Source organism: Gopherus evgoodei, chromosome 9, assembly GCF_007399415.2.
Source record: "Gopherus evgoodei ecotype Sinaloan lineage chromosome 9, rGopEvg1_v1.p, whole genome shotgun sequence".
Lineage (NCBI taxonomy): Eukaryota > Metazoa > Chordata > Testudines > Testudinidae > Gopherus > Gopherus evgoodei.
The window spans coordinates 19,920,004-19,932,304 of NC_044330.1; the positions used below are offsets into that span (position 1 = coordinate 19,920,004).

The window sequence follows — 12,301 nt, forward strand, 5'->3', positions numbered from 1 at the left end:
TCATTAAATTTCATCCTGTTGAATTCAGACCCACTATTCAATTTGTCAAGCTCACCTTAAATCCTAATATTGTCATCAAGAATACTTTCAACCCCTCCAAGCTTGGTGTCAACTACAGATTTTATAAGCATACTCTCCACTACATTATCTAAGTCATTTATGAAAATGTTGAATAGTGCTGGTCCCATGTAGGACCTCACTAGATGCATCCTCCCAGTTCAACAGCAAACCACTGATGACTACACTTTGAATATGACTACTTTCAACAAGTTTTGCACTCACATTAGTGTTTCAGCTAGACCGCATTTCCGTAGCTTGCTTGAGAGACTGTCATGGGGGACTGTGTCAAAAACCTTATTATAATCAAGGTGTATTACTTCTACTGCTTCTCTGCATCCACGAGACCAGCAATTCCATCAAGAAATGAAAATGGGTTGGTTTGGCATGATTTGTTCTTGACAGGTATTGAAGTTAGGCTGACTGGTCTATAGAATCATAGAATATCAGGGTTGGAAGGGACCTCAGGAGGTCATCTAGTCCAACCCCTGCTCAAAGCAGGACCAATTCCCAACTAAATCATCCCAGCCAGGGCTTTGTCAAGCCTGACCTTAAAAACCTCTAAGGAAGGAGATTCCACCATCTCCCTAGGTAACCCATTTCAGTGCTTCACCACTCTCTGAGTGAAAAAGTATTTCCTAATATCCAACCTAAATCTCCCCCACTGCAACTTGAGACCATTACTCCTAGTTCTTTCATTGGGTACCACTCAGAACAGTCTAGATCCATCCTCTTTGGAACCCCCTTTCAGGTAGTTGAAAGCAGCTATCAAATCCTCCTTCATTCTTCTCTTCTGCAGACTAAGCAATTCCAGTTCCCTCAGCCTCTCCTCATAAGACATGTGTTCCAGCCCCCTAATCATTTTTGTTGCCCTCCGCTGGACTCATTCCAATTTTTCCACATCCTTCTTGTAATGGGGGGCCCAAAACTGGACACAGTACTCCAGATGAAGCCTCACCAATGTCGAATAGAGGGGAATGATCATGTAACTCAATCTGCTGGCAATGCCCCTACTTATACAGCCCAAAATGCCATTAGCCTTCTTGGCACCAAGGGCACACTGTTGACTCATATCCAACTTCTCGTCCATTGTAACCCTAGGTCGTTTTCGGCAGAACTGCTTCCTAGCCATTCAGTCTCTAGTCTGTAACAGTGAATGGCATTCTTCCGTCTTAAGTGCAGGACTCTGCACTTGTCCTGTTGAACCTCATTAGGTTTCTTTTGGCCCAGTCCTCTAATTTGTCTAGATCCATCTGTATCCTGGCCCTACCCTCCAGCGTATCTACCACTCCTCCAAGTTTAGTGTCATCTGCAGACTTGCTGAGAGTGCAGTCCACGCCATCTTCCAGATCATTAATGAAGATATTGAACAAAACCGACTCCAAGACCGACCCTTTGGGTCCTCTGCTCGAAACCGGCTGCCAGCTAGACATTGAGCCGTTGATAACTACCTGTGGAGCCCAACGATCTAGCCAGCTTTCTATCCACCTTATAGTCCATTCATCCAGCCCATACTTCTTTAACTTGCTGGCAAGAATACTGTGGGAGACCTTATCAAAAGCTTTGCTAACGTCAAGGAATAACACATCCACTGCTTCCCCCTCATCCACAGAGCCAGTTATCTCCTCATAGAAGGCAATTAGGTTAGTCAGGCATAACTTGCCCTTGGTGAATCCATGCTGACTGTTCCTGATCACTTTCCTCTCCTCTAAGTGCTTCAGAATTGATTCCTTGAGGACCTGCTCCATGATTTTTCCAGGAACTGAGGTGAGGCTGATTGTCCTGTAGTTCCCCAGATCCTCCTCCTTCCCTTTTTTAAGAAAGGGGCACTATATTAGCCTTTTTCCAGTCATTCAGGACCTCCGCCGTCGCCATGAGTTTTCAGAGATATAATTCTCCTTGTCCTTCTTGTTCCCTTTTTAAAAGATAAATACTACATTTTTCCTTCTCCTGTCATCTGGCACCTCACTCATCCTCCATGAGTTCTCAGAGATATTTGCTAAGGGTTCCAAGATTGCTTCAGTTAGTTTCTTAAGTACCCTGTGGTGAATTTTGCCAGACTGTGGTGACTTGAATACATCAATTATCTTGTGATCTGTTCTGGGAAGTTTGGATTAGAACCTTCAGAAAGAGCAGCTCAGTCTTGGGAGGAACTGTTCTGTTAGGAAACAAATATTTTATATTCCTTTTTTTCAAACATGATGATGCCAAGGTGTGATAGGATAAATGCTCCCTATCCCTCCCTTAGACTTCTGCTTCAGTTGCCTTATGAGACTCGGAGTGCCCAAGGAGGAACTTGCACAGTATCTCCTGGTCTTGAAATTCAAGACCTTAAGAATAAAGCTATCAAAGTAAAGTAAAGGACAAGGAGAATTGCCTTCCTTCATACAGACTCTTCCCCTGGCCCCTGATAGCCTTTTCCCCAGTACTTGCTTCATTTCTCATTGAGTCACAGCTCTCTGTGATCCCTTCCAATCACCAGGCCCCGATCCAAAGGATCCAAGAATCCTTTACAGGTCTTAATCCAGGAATTTGCCAGAAGCATGTATGTAACTTTAACTACATGAGTTGTCCCATTGAAGTCAGTGGAACTACCCAGCTACTTAATCCAGCCTCAGTCTGCCCTTGCCATTACGCCTAATAATTAAGGCTAAGATTTTGTCACAGATATTTTTAGTAAAAGTTACAGACAGGTCATGGGCAAAACAGAAAAATTCACGGAAGCTGTGACCTGTTTGTAACTTTTACTAAAATATCCCTGACAAAATGGGGATCTGCAGATTCGCCCCGTACTTCAAGTGGGGCAGCTGCAGGGACTAGGAGCTGCCTGTAGCAGCTGGGGACTGCGAGGTACCCCTGCTGCTTGCAGCTCCAGGCATCCCCTGTGGAGACTGGGAGCTTGTGGTTCCCCACCACCCATGGCAGCCAGGAGCTTGGTTTCCTCTCCAGCAGCCTGGAGCTGCCTGCCACTCTGTGCAGCCACAGAAGCCGGGAGCGTGGGGGTTCCCTGCTGCCGCCCTCCAGGAGCTGCCGCATTTGCAGGTTTAGCTGATCACTGCTGCCACTGCTGGAAGGGTGGCCAGCACATCCCTCAGCCCGCGTAGCTTCCTGCAGCCTTCATTGGCCTGGAGTGGCGAACCGCGGCCAGTGGGAGCTGCGATCGGCCAAATCTGCGCACACGGCAGGTAAACAAATCAGCTCGGCCCGCCAGGGGCTTTCCCTGAACATGCGGCAGCCCTAGTTTGAGAATCACTGTTCTACCTTATATCTAGTGATGGGCTCAGACTGCAGATGTGATTACCCTAAGACTTTCAAAGAGAGAGACTGGTTCACAATCCATACCCACATCGTGGTTCCTAATTTCACAGCTGGTCTAACTCTACAGTGAGCTATAACAAAATCCAGTTTCTGAACACTTGTAGTTTCCGGGGGTGGGGGGAGGGTGTATACATCGGAGTGAGATAAGCTGTTGTATTGAGATTGTCTGTCTGTAATTGCATTAAATGTGCTATATTTTATATGAATAAATTGTAATAAATATATATTTAAGAAGTATTGTGAAGACATTTTGAATACTCTGATAGTGAAACTATATTTCATAAAGTTTATTTGTAAAACTTAAACATTTACATATGCAGAAATCAAAGTAACATGAGGCTAATAGTATCATTTTGTCATCTGCACTTCTGCTGTCATTTTACCAATCTATTTAAATGAGTACATTATAGCTCATCATCTCCTGCATATTTTTAAAGACAACATGCCATTAAACACACACATATCTACAAATTCCCTGTGGTAAAGAGAAAAGCAACATGTATTATAAAGGAACGCAAGCAATTTGAAATATAGTCACATTTTAAAAAGAAGTTCTAGGTGGTTTCTGGTAATACGCTTGTCCTTACATTCATATGCCAGTTTTTATTGTTTGCTGTTGCCTGTTGTGGTAGTTCGTAATGCGGGGGTGGGGGTGGGGAAACGATTGTGGAATCTTCCCTCACATAACCTGAAGGACCAGACAAAATTGCTAACCCTGCATTTCCAGAGTACAGAGATGGCTCCTTTCTAGCATCATGTGAGGCACAATTCAACCCATATGTAGTGGGGAGGGGATGTGCAGTTACATGTTTCAGACCCTCTCCACACTGGTTTGCAGAGCTGAACAGTCCTGGTACAGGGGTAGTGATCTGTACACATTCCCTCTGAGACGAGGGAGTTCTTTGTCACCTTGTGCAGGGCTGTAATTGCACAGAGGAGCCCAGGATTTGGCCCACTGATTTCAACAAGAATTTTGCCTGATTAATGGCTGCATGAAAAGTGAATGAGCTATTTACATACAAGTGGCTGTGGCAGAGCAGGAAATGAACCTAGATCTCTTAGATCCCATTCCAGTATCCTAACTGGGTCATTCTTCCTTCTTGGAAGAAACCAAAAGAGAAGCAAACAGATCTACAGTTGCACTTAAATTAATCAAGAACATGAGGTTACTGACCTTTCATGCTCTCCCTCACCTTTGGGTCTGGATTTTACCTGTTATTACAGACTGTACTAAAGGCATGTGTATATTGGAGTTGAAGGAGTAATTTCCAGCTTGAATAGACACCTCTGTGCTAGCTCTGATTGTGTTAATACACTCTAAATAGCTGTATTAGCTGCAGCTGCCCGGGGTGTTGGAGAGGCTAGCTCCCCCGAGTACGTACCTGGGTTTCAAACAGGACTGTACTAGGGATAGCTAACCTGTCCTGCTGCTCATGCAGCAGCAGCAGCAGCAGCAGCAGCAACTATGCTGCTACCTTTAACACACTTGCTCGGTCAGAGGCAGGGTGGATACCTCTACCCCAACTAGAAATGAAATCTTTAGCTCTACTGTAGTCTCCTTAGTGGCGTGTGTGCAATCTGACTCAGCTGGAGCAGCAGGCATCATTTTGCAGTAGAGAATGTGTTTACTGCTCCGCCTCTCACAAGGGTGTACCAACTGTCCCTTTCTCCATCTGGTGGGTGAGGAGGAAAGGAGAGACCAAGGTCATGCTGCTTCCATGCTTCTTTGGGGTTAGTTTTTCAACTGGAATCCCTAGCAAGGAGCAGTCTACACTTAAGGGAGGACTGCAGTTGTGGCTGACGTCTGTGCATGTACCGAAGGGAAGAGGAAAACCCTCCTTCTGCTGTCCCTCTTAACATGCAGTCCTACCTGGAGAAGCTACATTTTGATGCATGTGTGTCTTATATACAGATACCTGTTGCATAGCCATCCAATGTAAGAAACACGTAAGTGGATCTGGAAAGAAGGAATTGCATGATTTTTAGTGTGATAATCAGGGATAAATGATCATACTATAAGACACTGTGATATCTAAACATCAATTTGATGGCAAGTTTGGACAGTATGAATCTAATATATTTTCTTGTCTTTTCAGAGTGTTTTAGAAATTACGATTGTGCACAATGGATACACTGACCCAAACAATTTAAAATTTGATGAAATTAAAGTCTTGGGAGTTGACAGAGTCCCTTTAGCTGTTACAGTAAAACAAAATGGTGTGACCGTTCCATCTCTCCATAGTGTCAGCTACAGTGCTACAGAAAAGGTAAGCAGCTAATTCAAGGGTATTAAGCCATCTGCTGAATAATGTAACTTTTCTTCCTTAAACTTGGCATTGAATCAGATCTCAGTTGCAATATTAAGTCCTATATTTTTTAATAAATACAAGAATGTGCCGCAAGAAATAATTGCCTTGTGAAATCTAACAACCTGGAATTGTTGTATGATGTAAACAACACACAATGTAATCAAACATGGTTTCAATTTGACAAAATAAAAAAGCAAGACAATATGACAGAGCATATGTGCAATGTGGCTAAGTTATTGCTGCAGTAAAACCCTTAATCTTTGATAACTCCTAACTCTGAGTGCTTGATATTTTTTTTCAACCCTCCTAAAAGCTTATTTAAGCCCTAAGAGAACCGAGAGGGAATATAGTATCTTCAACAAGTACTTACTGAGAAACTAGATCATTCTGTTCTTGCCACCCATTACTTTCCTCCTCCCTGCCCCTGCTCCTGTATAATTATTAACCTTTTTTGTTGTGTTATGTCAAATGTAGGCTATATGCAGTTCAAGGCAAAGACCCTATCTCTATGGGTTAAATCTTGTCTCCACTGAAGCCATTGGCAAAACTCCCAATGGGCCATGATATGACCTTGCATGTTTTTGTGAAATATCCAACATATTTCTTCTTATTAAAATAATAAAAAGATTTCTAGGACTAAGAAACCTCCCCTGTGACTCTATCATGTGTATAATTATGGGGAAGAAGTCAGTATTAACTATAAATCATAATTGTGTCAAGCACTCTTAAATGCAATTGAAACAAACGCTGATGATCATGGTGGCCTTCCAGACACGATCCTCTGGACTGCCTTTCAAATATAAACATACCTCCTGTAGCTGCTTTTAGGGTTGCCACTCTTCTGATGGAAAAATGCAAGGTTATTCCCACCCCAAGCCTCTTCCTCAGGCTTTCTACAAAACTGTATCCTTTATTAAGTCTCACGCCTTTCTGCCTTGCGCCTGAAACATACCAAAAAAATCTATTGTATTTAGCTGTGCTCTCATTCCTTGGATGGGAAAGTAGGAATTCCTGTGCACAGGTGAAATCAAAATGGACTCCAAGCTTATAAAAAGAAAGAGCAGGATTCTGATCTTTACAGGGTCCCTGGGAAGCCCATAGATTGGAATTCAATGTTAAAATAAGTCACAGATAAATTGTTTCAAATCTGAATTAGGGGAAGAAGACAAAAAGAAGAAACTATGTAATAAGTAGTGTAAGAGCTGAAAAATGCAATAGCCTCAGGGAGATTTGTTGTTGTTTTTTTGTTTCCTTTCAAAGCTGCTGCATATTACCGGGCTTCAGCTTGAACTAGGGAAACCCTACTCAGTGGACTGGTCTTCAGTGGTTGAAGACAATGAAAAATTTAACTGTCATCCTGACTCAGGTGCATCAGAGGAAAATTGTACTGCTCGTGGCTGTATCTGGGAGGTAAGCAGAAATGATTTGTGTGAAGCAAGAATAAGGACTTTACTTGAATGACACTAACTTAATTTGTCTAATTAAAAAGAGTTGCAGACTAGAGCTTTTAGGTATTTAATGAGCTTGCAGAATTGTTTTAGCAACACAGCAAAATGTTTGAGAGATGAAAATAAGTATGACTATGTGGATCAAGGTTGCCACACATTTTGGACATTGCTTCTCAGGGGATCACTTAGCAGCTTGCTTATGCAAGGCAGGCAGAATTAATCATCCTCACCACTATACCCATCACCACCACTTCTAGAACTCAGGCATTTGACATTTTGCCACTGGGCTCTTTTTCCTGATCTGAAAAGAACAGACCAAAAGAGGAAATTGGCTAACATCAGCATCCCCAGCGCTGGGTCTTGAGCAACTCCTAAGATGTGAACCTAAGGTTTCTACACTTAGTACCGTCTCAAGTGTCACTTCATGCCTTATTCTATTTTTCTCTCTTTCCCATCCTTCTCTTTAGCTGTTTATTTGATTCTAAGCTTGGTTAAGATAAGGAGGACAATGGTAATCTGTGAATCAGGCAAAGATTTCACTTGATTCTAATGGAAGTAAGATTGAGTTCTCAGTGGTAAGATCTTCTCGGTATGCTCAGTCAATAAAATTAGTAGGTAAATAGGTGAATTCTCAGCCATTTGCTCCTGAACAATAAAAGGCACTGCTCAACATTTAGGACTACTTGGTGCATGCTTGTTTTCACCTCTCAAACCCTGCTTGATTGTACACCTGTTCAGAGGAAGTTGCAAGGGTTTTTGTTGTCATTGTAATTTTTCCTTATAATGGTGAGAAAAAGTGTATTATTTCCCCTGTCCATGTATTCAATAAAAGGTGGGCTTTCAGGTGGAGGAAAAAACCCTGGGCATACACAAAGCATGAACAAAATCTCACTCTGAAAATGAAAATACCAGAAAAACCCAAGGAATTTGGCAGGGGAATTTAGAATAGTGACTGCTAAGCACCGGCATTAAATGCAGTGTTCCTTGCCACTGCTAATATAATAGAATTTTATGAACAAGTGAGAGATGCTTCTATTAAAATACACTTAAGAAAAGGAAAGATAAAGTTATCAAGCACTGTTGTTTTTTAAATGTAAATAAGTGATGACAAATCATAATAAATCCCAGGGAGTTCTTTTTGTCATATTTCTAAACCTACTTAAATTCTCTGCATTGGAATTGTCAAGTCAAATGCTGTATGTCTGTGTAATTTTAATGGGATGTCCTCCTCCAAGGGACACCACTGTAATGACGGAAAGTTTTCTCTGATCTTAATTGCATAAATCATTGTGTTCTTTGTTAAGATTCGTTCTCACGCTGTTCAGCATTGTTGCAGTAACCTTTCCAACCAGTTGCTCATGTAATGAGTTACCTTTTAAAAATGGGTCTTTTCTGGAATTGTCTTTTAAAATGAATGGTCTCACATACTGTTTTCTAATCTGCAATATATTTTTCAGGTTGCCTCTAACTCCCTTGTACCATCATGTTACTACCCAAGTAGTTATGGTTATTCTGTCAGTAACATTCAAAACACCGCTTCAGGTCTTACTGCTGACCTCTCCAGAGATCCTAGTATCCCTGACCGCTATGGGGATCGTTCTCCCCCTATCAACACACTTCGCTTGGAAGTAAAATATCACGACGACAACATGTTGCAGTTCAAGGTAATTTCAGTCTGAATCTGTTAGGACAACCGATGATGAGATTAGTGATAATTTTTCATTTTTAGTGAGCTAGAATGTTACTAGGCCATACATGGCTTCAGAAGAGAGTAGGGGAGAGTAAGAATTGACCCATCTTTTGAATGGCTTATGAAAAGGCCACCACAGTTGAAGCCCTGTTGCTCAGGGGTTTCCCCTCAGATGCATCTTTCTGGGAGCAACTACACATCTGACTCCTTCTAGAGAAGTGGCTCTCAACCTTTCCAGACTAATGTTCCCCTTTCAGGAGTCTGATTTGTCTTGCACACTCCCAAGTTCCACCTCACTTAAAATTTACTTGCTTTCAAAATCAGACAAGAAACACAAAAGTGTCACAGCACACTAGTATTGAAGAATTGCTTACTTTCTCATTTTACTGTATAATTCTAATATAAATCAGTTGGAATAGAAATATTGTACACCTCTACCCCGATAGAACGCGGTCCTTGGGAGACGACAAATCTCACCGTGTTATAGGTGAGACCGCGTTATATCAAACTTGCTTAGCCCCCGTTCCTTGTTCCATGACTGCCCCCTCCAGAGACCCCCCATCCCTAATCACCCCCAGGATCCCACCCTCTACACAACCGCTCTGTCCCCAGACTGCTCCGACCCCTATGCACCCCTCCCCGCCCGCTGACAGGCACTCAGCGGTAGCAGTGGGAAGCGGAGCAGCGTTGACTGAGTCCGCTCCACTCTTCCAGCTCCCAGGCACATCGCTCCGCTTCTTGCCATTGATGAGTGTGGAGAGATCAGGGAAAGTATGCCCCCCCCCTTCACCTGTGGTGGGAAGCAGAGTGACACGGCCCCAGCCTGCTCCGCTTTCCTTGCCCTGGCCCCAGCTGTGTCATTGGGGGGCGGCTGGGGAAAGGTCCTGCACTCACCTGCAACAGGAAGCGGCTTGACGCAGCCCCAGCCTGCTCGGCTTTCCTTGCTTCGTCCCCAACCATGTGATTGGGGGGCAGCTGGGGAAAGGTCCTGCACTCACCTGCTGTGGGAAGCGGAGCACCACGGCTGGGAGTTGGCAGAGTGGAGCTGGCTGGGGCTGGGTTGCTCCGCTTTTTGCCACTGGTGAGTGCGGGGAGGTTGGGGAAAGGATGACATCTGAACTCACCGGTGGCGGGAAGCATAGCAACATGACCCGAGGCCACTCCACTCTGCCGCCTCCCAGCTGCGGCGCTTCGCTTCCCACTACAGGTGAGTGCAGGGAGGTTGGGGAAAGGATGCCCCTTATACCCAGCTGTGGCTGGAAGCGGAGCACTGCGGCTGGGAGCGAGTGGAGTGGAGTGGTCTGGGGCTGGGCTGCTTCGCTTCCGCTGTTGCTGGTGAGGCGAGGGGGGAACCCTTCCCCCAAGCTCCCTCCCCCTAGCGACATGGTTGGGGCTGGAGCAAGAGAAGCAGAGCGGTCTGCTTCCGGCACCCCGCTAATCTCCTGGGCCACTCTGGGGCTATGGGGCCCCCAAAAGTGCCCTCCCATAGCTCCTGCCCACAGGCCCTGTGGGTGGGGGGAACCCTTGACCACCGCTGAGACCCTCTGCCCCTTATGAAACCCCTAAGCCCTGGCCTGCCCCGACACCCTTAACACGCTGCTCAGAGCAACATGTCAGATCTTTACTGTGTTGTATGTGAACCCGCATTCCAACGGGTCGCATTCTATCAGGGTAGAGGTGTACTTACATTTCAGTGTACAGTATATAGAGCAGTATAAATGTCATTGTTTGTATGAAATTTTATTTTGTACTGATTTGGTTAATGCTTTTTATGTGGCCTGTTGTAAAACTCGGCAAATATCTAGAAAAGTTGATGTCCCACCTGGAAGACCTCTGTGTACGCCCAGGGGTACACTTACTTTGTTGAGAGCCACTGTTCTGGAGACTATTTCATTATATTTTGTTTTGTCATTCAAAGAGAGTGATCACCTTTTCTCCAAACTGCTGAAGATGGCTTGCTGTGCAAATAAGTGGAAAGCACTGCTTTTGTTTCATGCTGTTGCAGTAGCATGACACACTGATGACTGAGCAATTAGACCTATTCCATATGTAATGTCACATCACATTGTGTCCCATGTCTGACATATTGAATATTAGAAGTGGTGTGAGGTTCCAAAGTGCTTATTCTCACCTCTTTGGGTTTTTTCCCCTCTATGATCTCTTTTTTACAGAAAGCTCAGCGTGTCAGTTGAGCTACCTAAGTTTCAACAAACACAAATGATGAACATAGATGTGCAGGGTTTTATTGAAGCACTGAGGTAATAATTGATGAGGAACCAGTTCAAGCCGTGAAAAATCAGCCTCCAAAGCTGTAACCCTCATAAGGTGCCTCAGAGATGGCTCCTATTTGTTTTCTTTGTAAAGGAGACAGGGATTGAGAGTGGACTCCAGTACGTTATGTAAGGTGTACAAGAGCTTGAGCAAGGAGTCTGCAGCCACTTACTTTTCACAATTCAACCACTTGTGCGGCATCGTCTTCCTTGGCTGAACATTCTACTAGCTTAATTCTATGTAAACAATTACAATAATTATCAGTTATATACAAATGTATATTCAACATATAGCATAAAAGATAATAGTAGAAACAGTTGAAGCAATATATAAGTTATAAAAGCGGCATGTCAGAGCTTATATAACAGATGTTTGGATGTTTTATGGCCAAGAGTGGTATCAGTTTTGACATTTTGGGAGTGAGTCACTAGTTTACAGGAAGCAGAAGCCTCCTGGAATTAGCCTTACATTTCATTTAATAACATATGTAACCAAAATATAAGCAGATATTATTGCATTTTCCAAGCATGATGGGCATAAAAATAATTGTAAGTACCTTTCAATATTCAGTTAACAGAGAAGGCAAATTGTAATAAACCAATATTATAAGAATTAATTAGAATACCTTTACTAATAATAATTAATAATCTCTATAGAGGTCTATCTCTTACACTGCCCTAATACTCTTAGTGAGTTAAGCCTGAAATCTTAAGGTGATAATTAACTATCAGTGATTATTTTAGCAGAAATGTCCTGCTAATATGCTTTATTCCAAAATCAAAAGCTACCTCCCACTTCCTCCATCCTCCAACTGTCCAATACCTAGGAGCCAAAACCTTCAGACTGGCCCCTGACATCTTCTACAATGCACTTATTTAAGGCTAGTGCAGAAATTTTCTGGCATATTGAAAACTAAAAATGTAGAGACAGCGTAAATAAACGGAATTTAACATCAAAATAAACAAGACAAAGGCTATTGTGCTGGTTGATTGTGTTTTTCATATGTAAATGAAGCGGCCACGCATTGCCACAAAATCCAGGAAAAAATAGCCACAGAATTAGGTCCTGTTTGTTGTTCAGTACAGGGACCACAACTATAATGTTTGATGTTACTTCCCCTATGATGTTAACTTACATTCTTGAACATGACCACACACACACACAATTTTTATCGCTCTTTGACTAAAGAGAACTTTAAAAAAAAAAAC

General features: G+C 43.1%; 1 protein-coding gene across 1 annotated transcript in view; it reads left to right on the top strand.

Moving 5' to 3' along the window:
* Positions 1 to 12,301, top strand: part of LOC115657624 (maltase-glucoamylase, intestinal-like) — a 181,572-nt gene that overhangs the window by 164,656 nt on the left and 4,615 nt on the right. Inside the window, exons 71-73 of the mRNA XM_030575679.1 lie at positions 5,472 to 5,642; positions 6,945 to 7,094; positions 8,590 to 8,796. Coding sequence (XP_030431539.1) covers positions 5,472 to 5,642; positions 6,945 to 7,094; positions 8,590 to 8,796 — 528 coding nt within the window. The remainder of the gene's footprint in view (positions 1 to 5,471; positions 5,643 to 6,944; positions 7,095 to 8,589; positions 8,797 to 12,301) is intronic.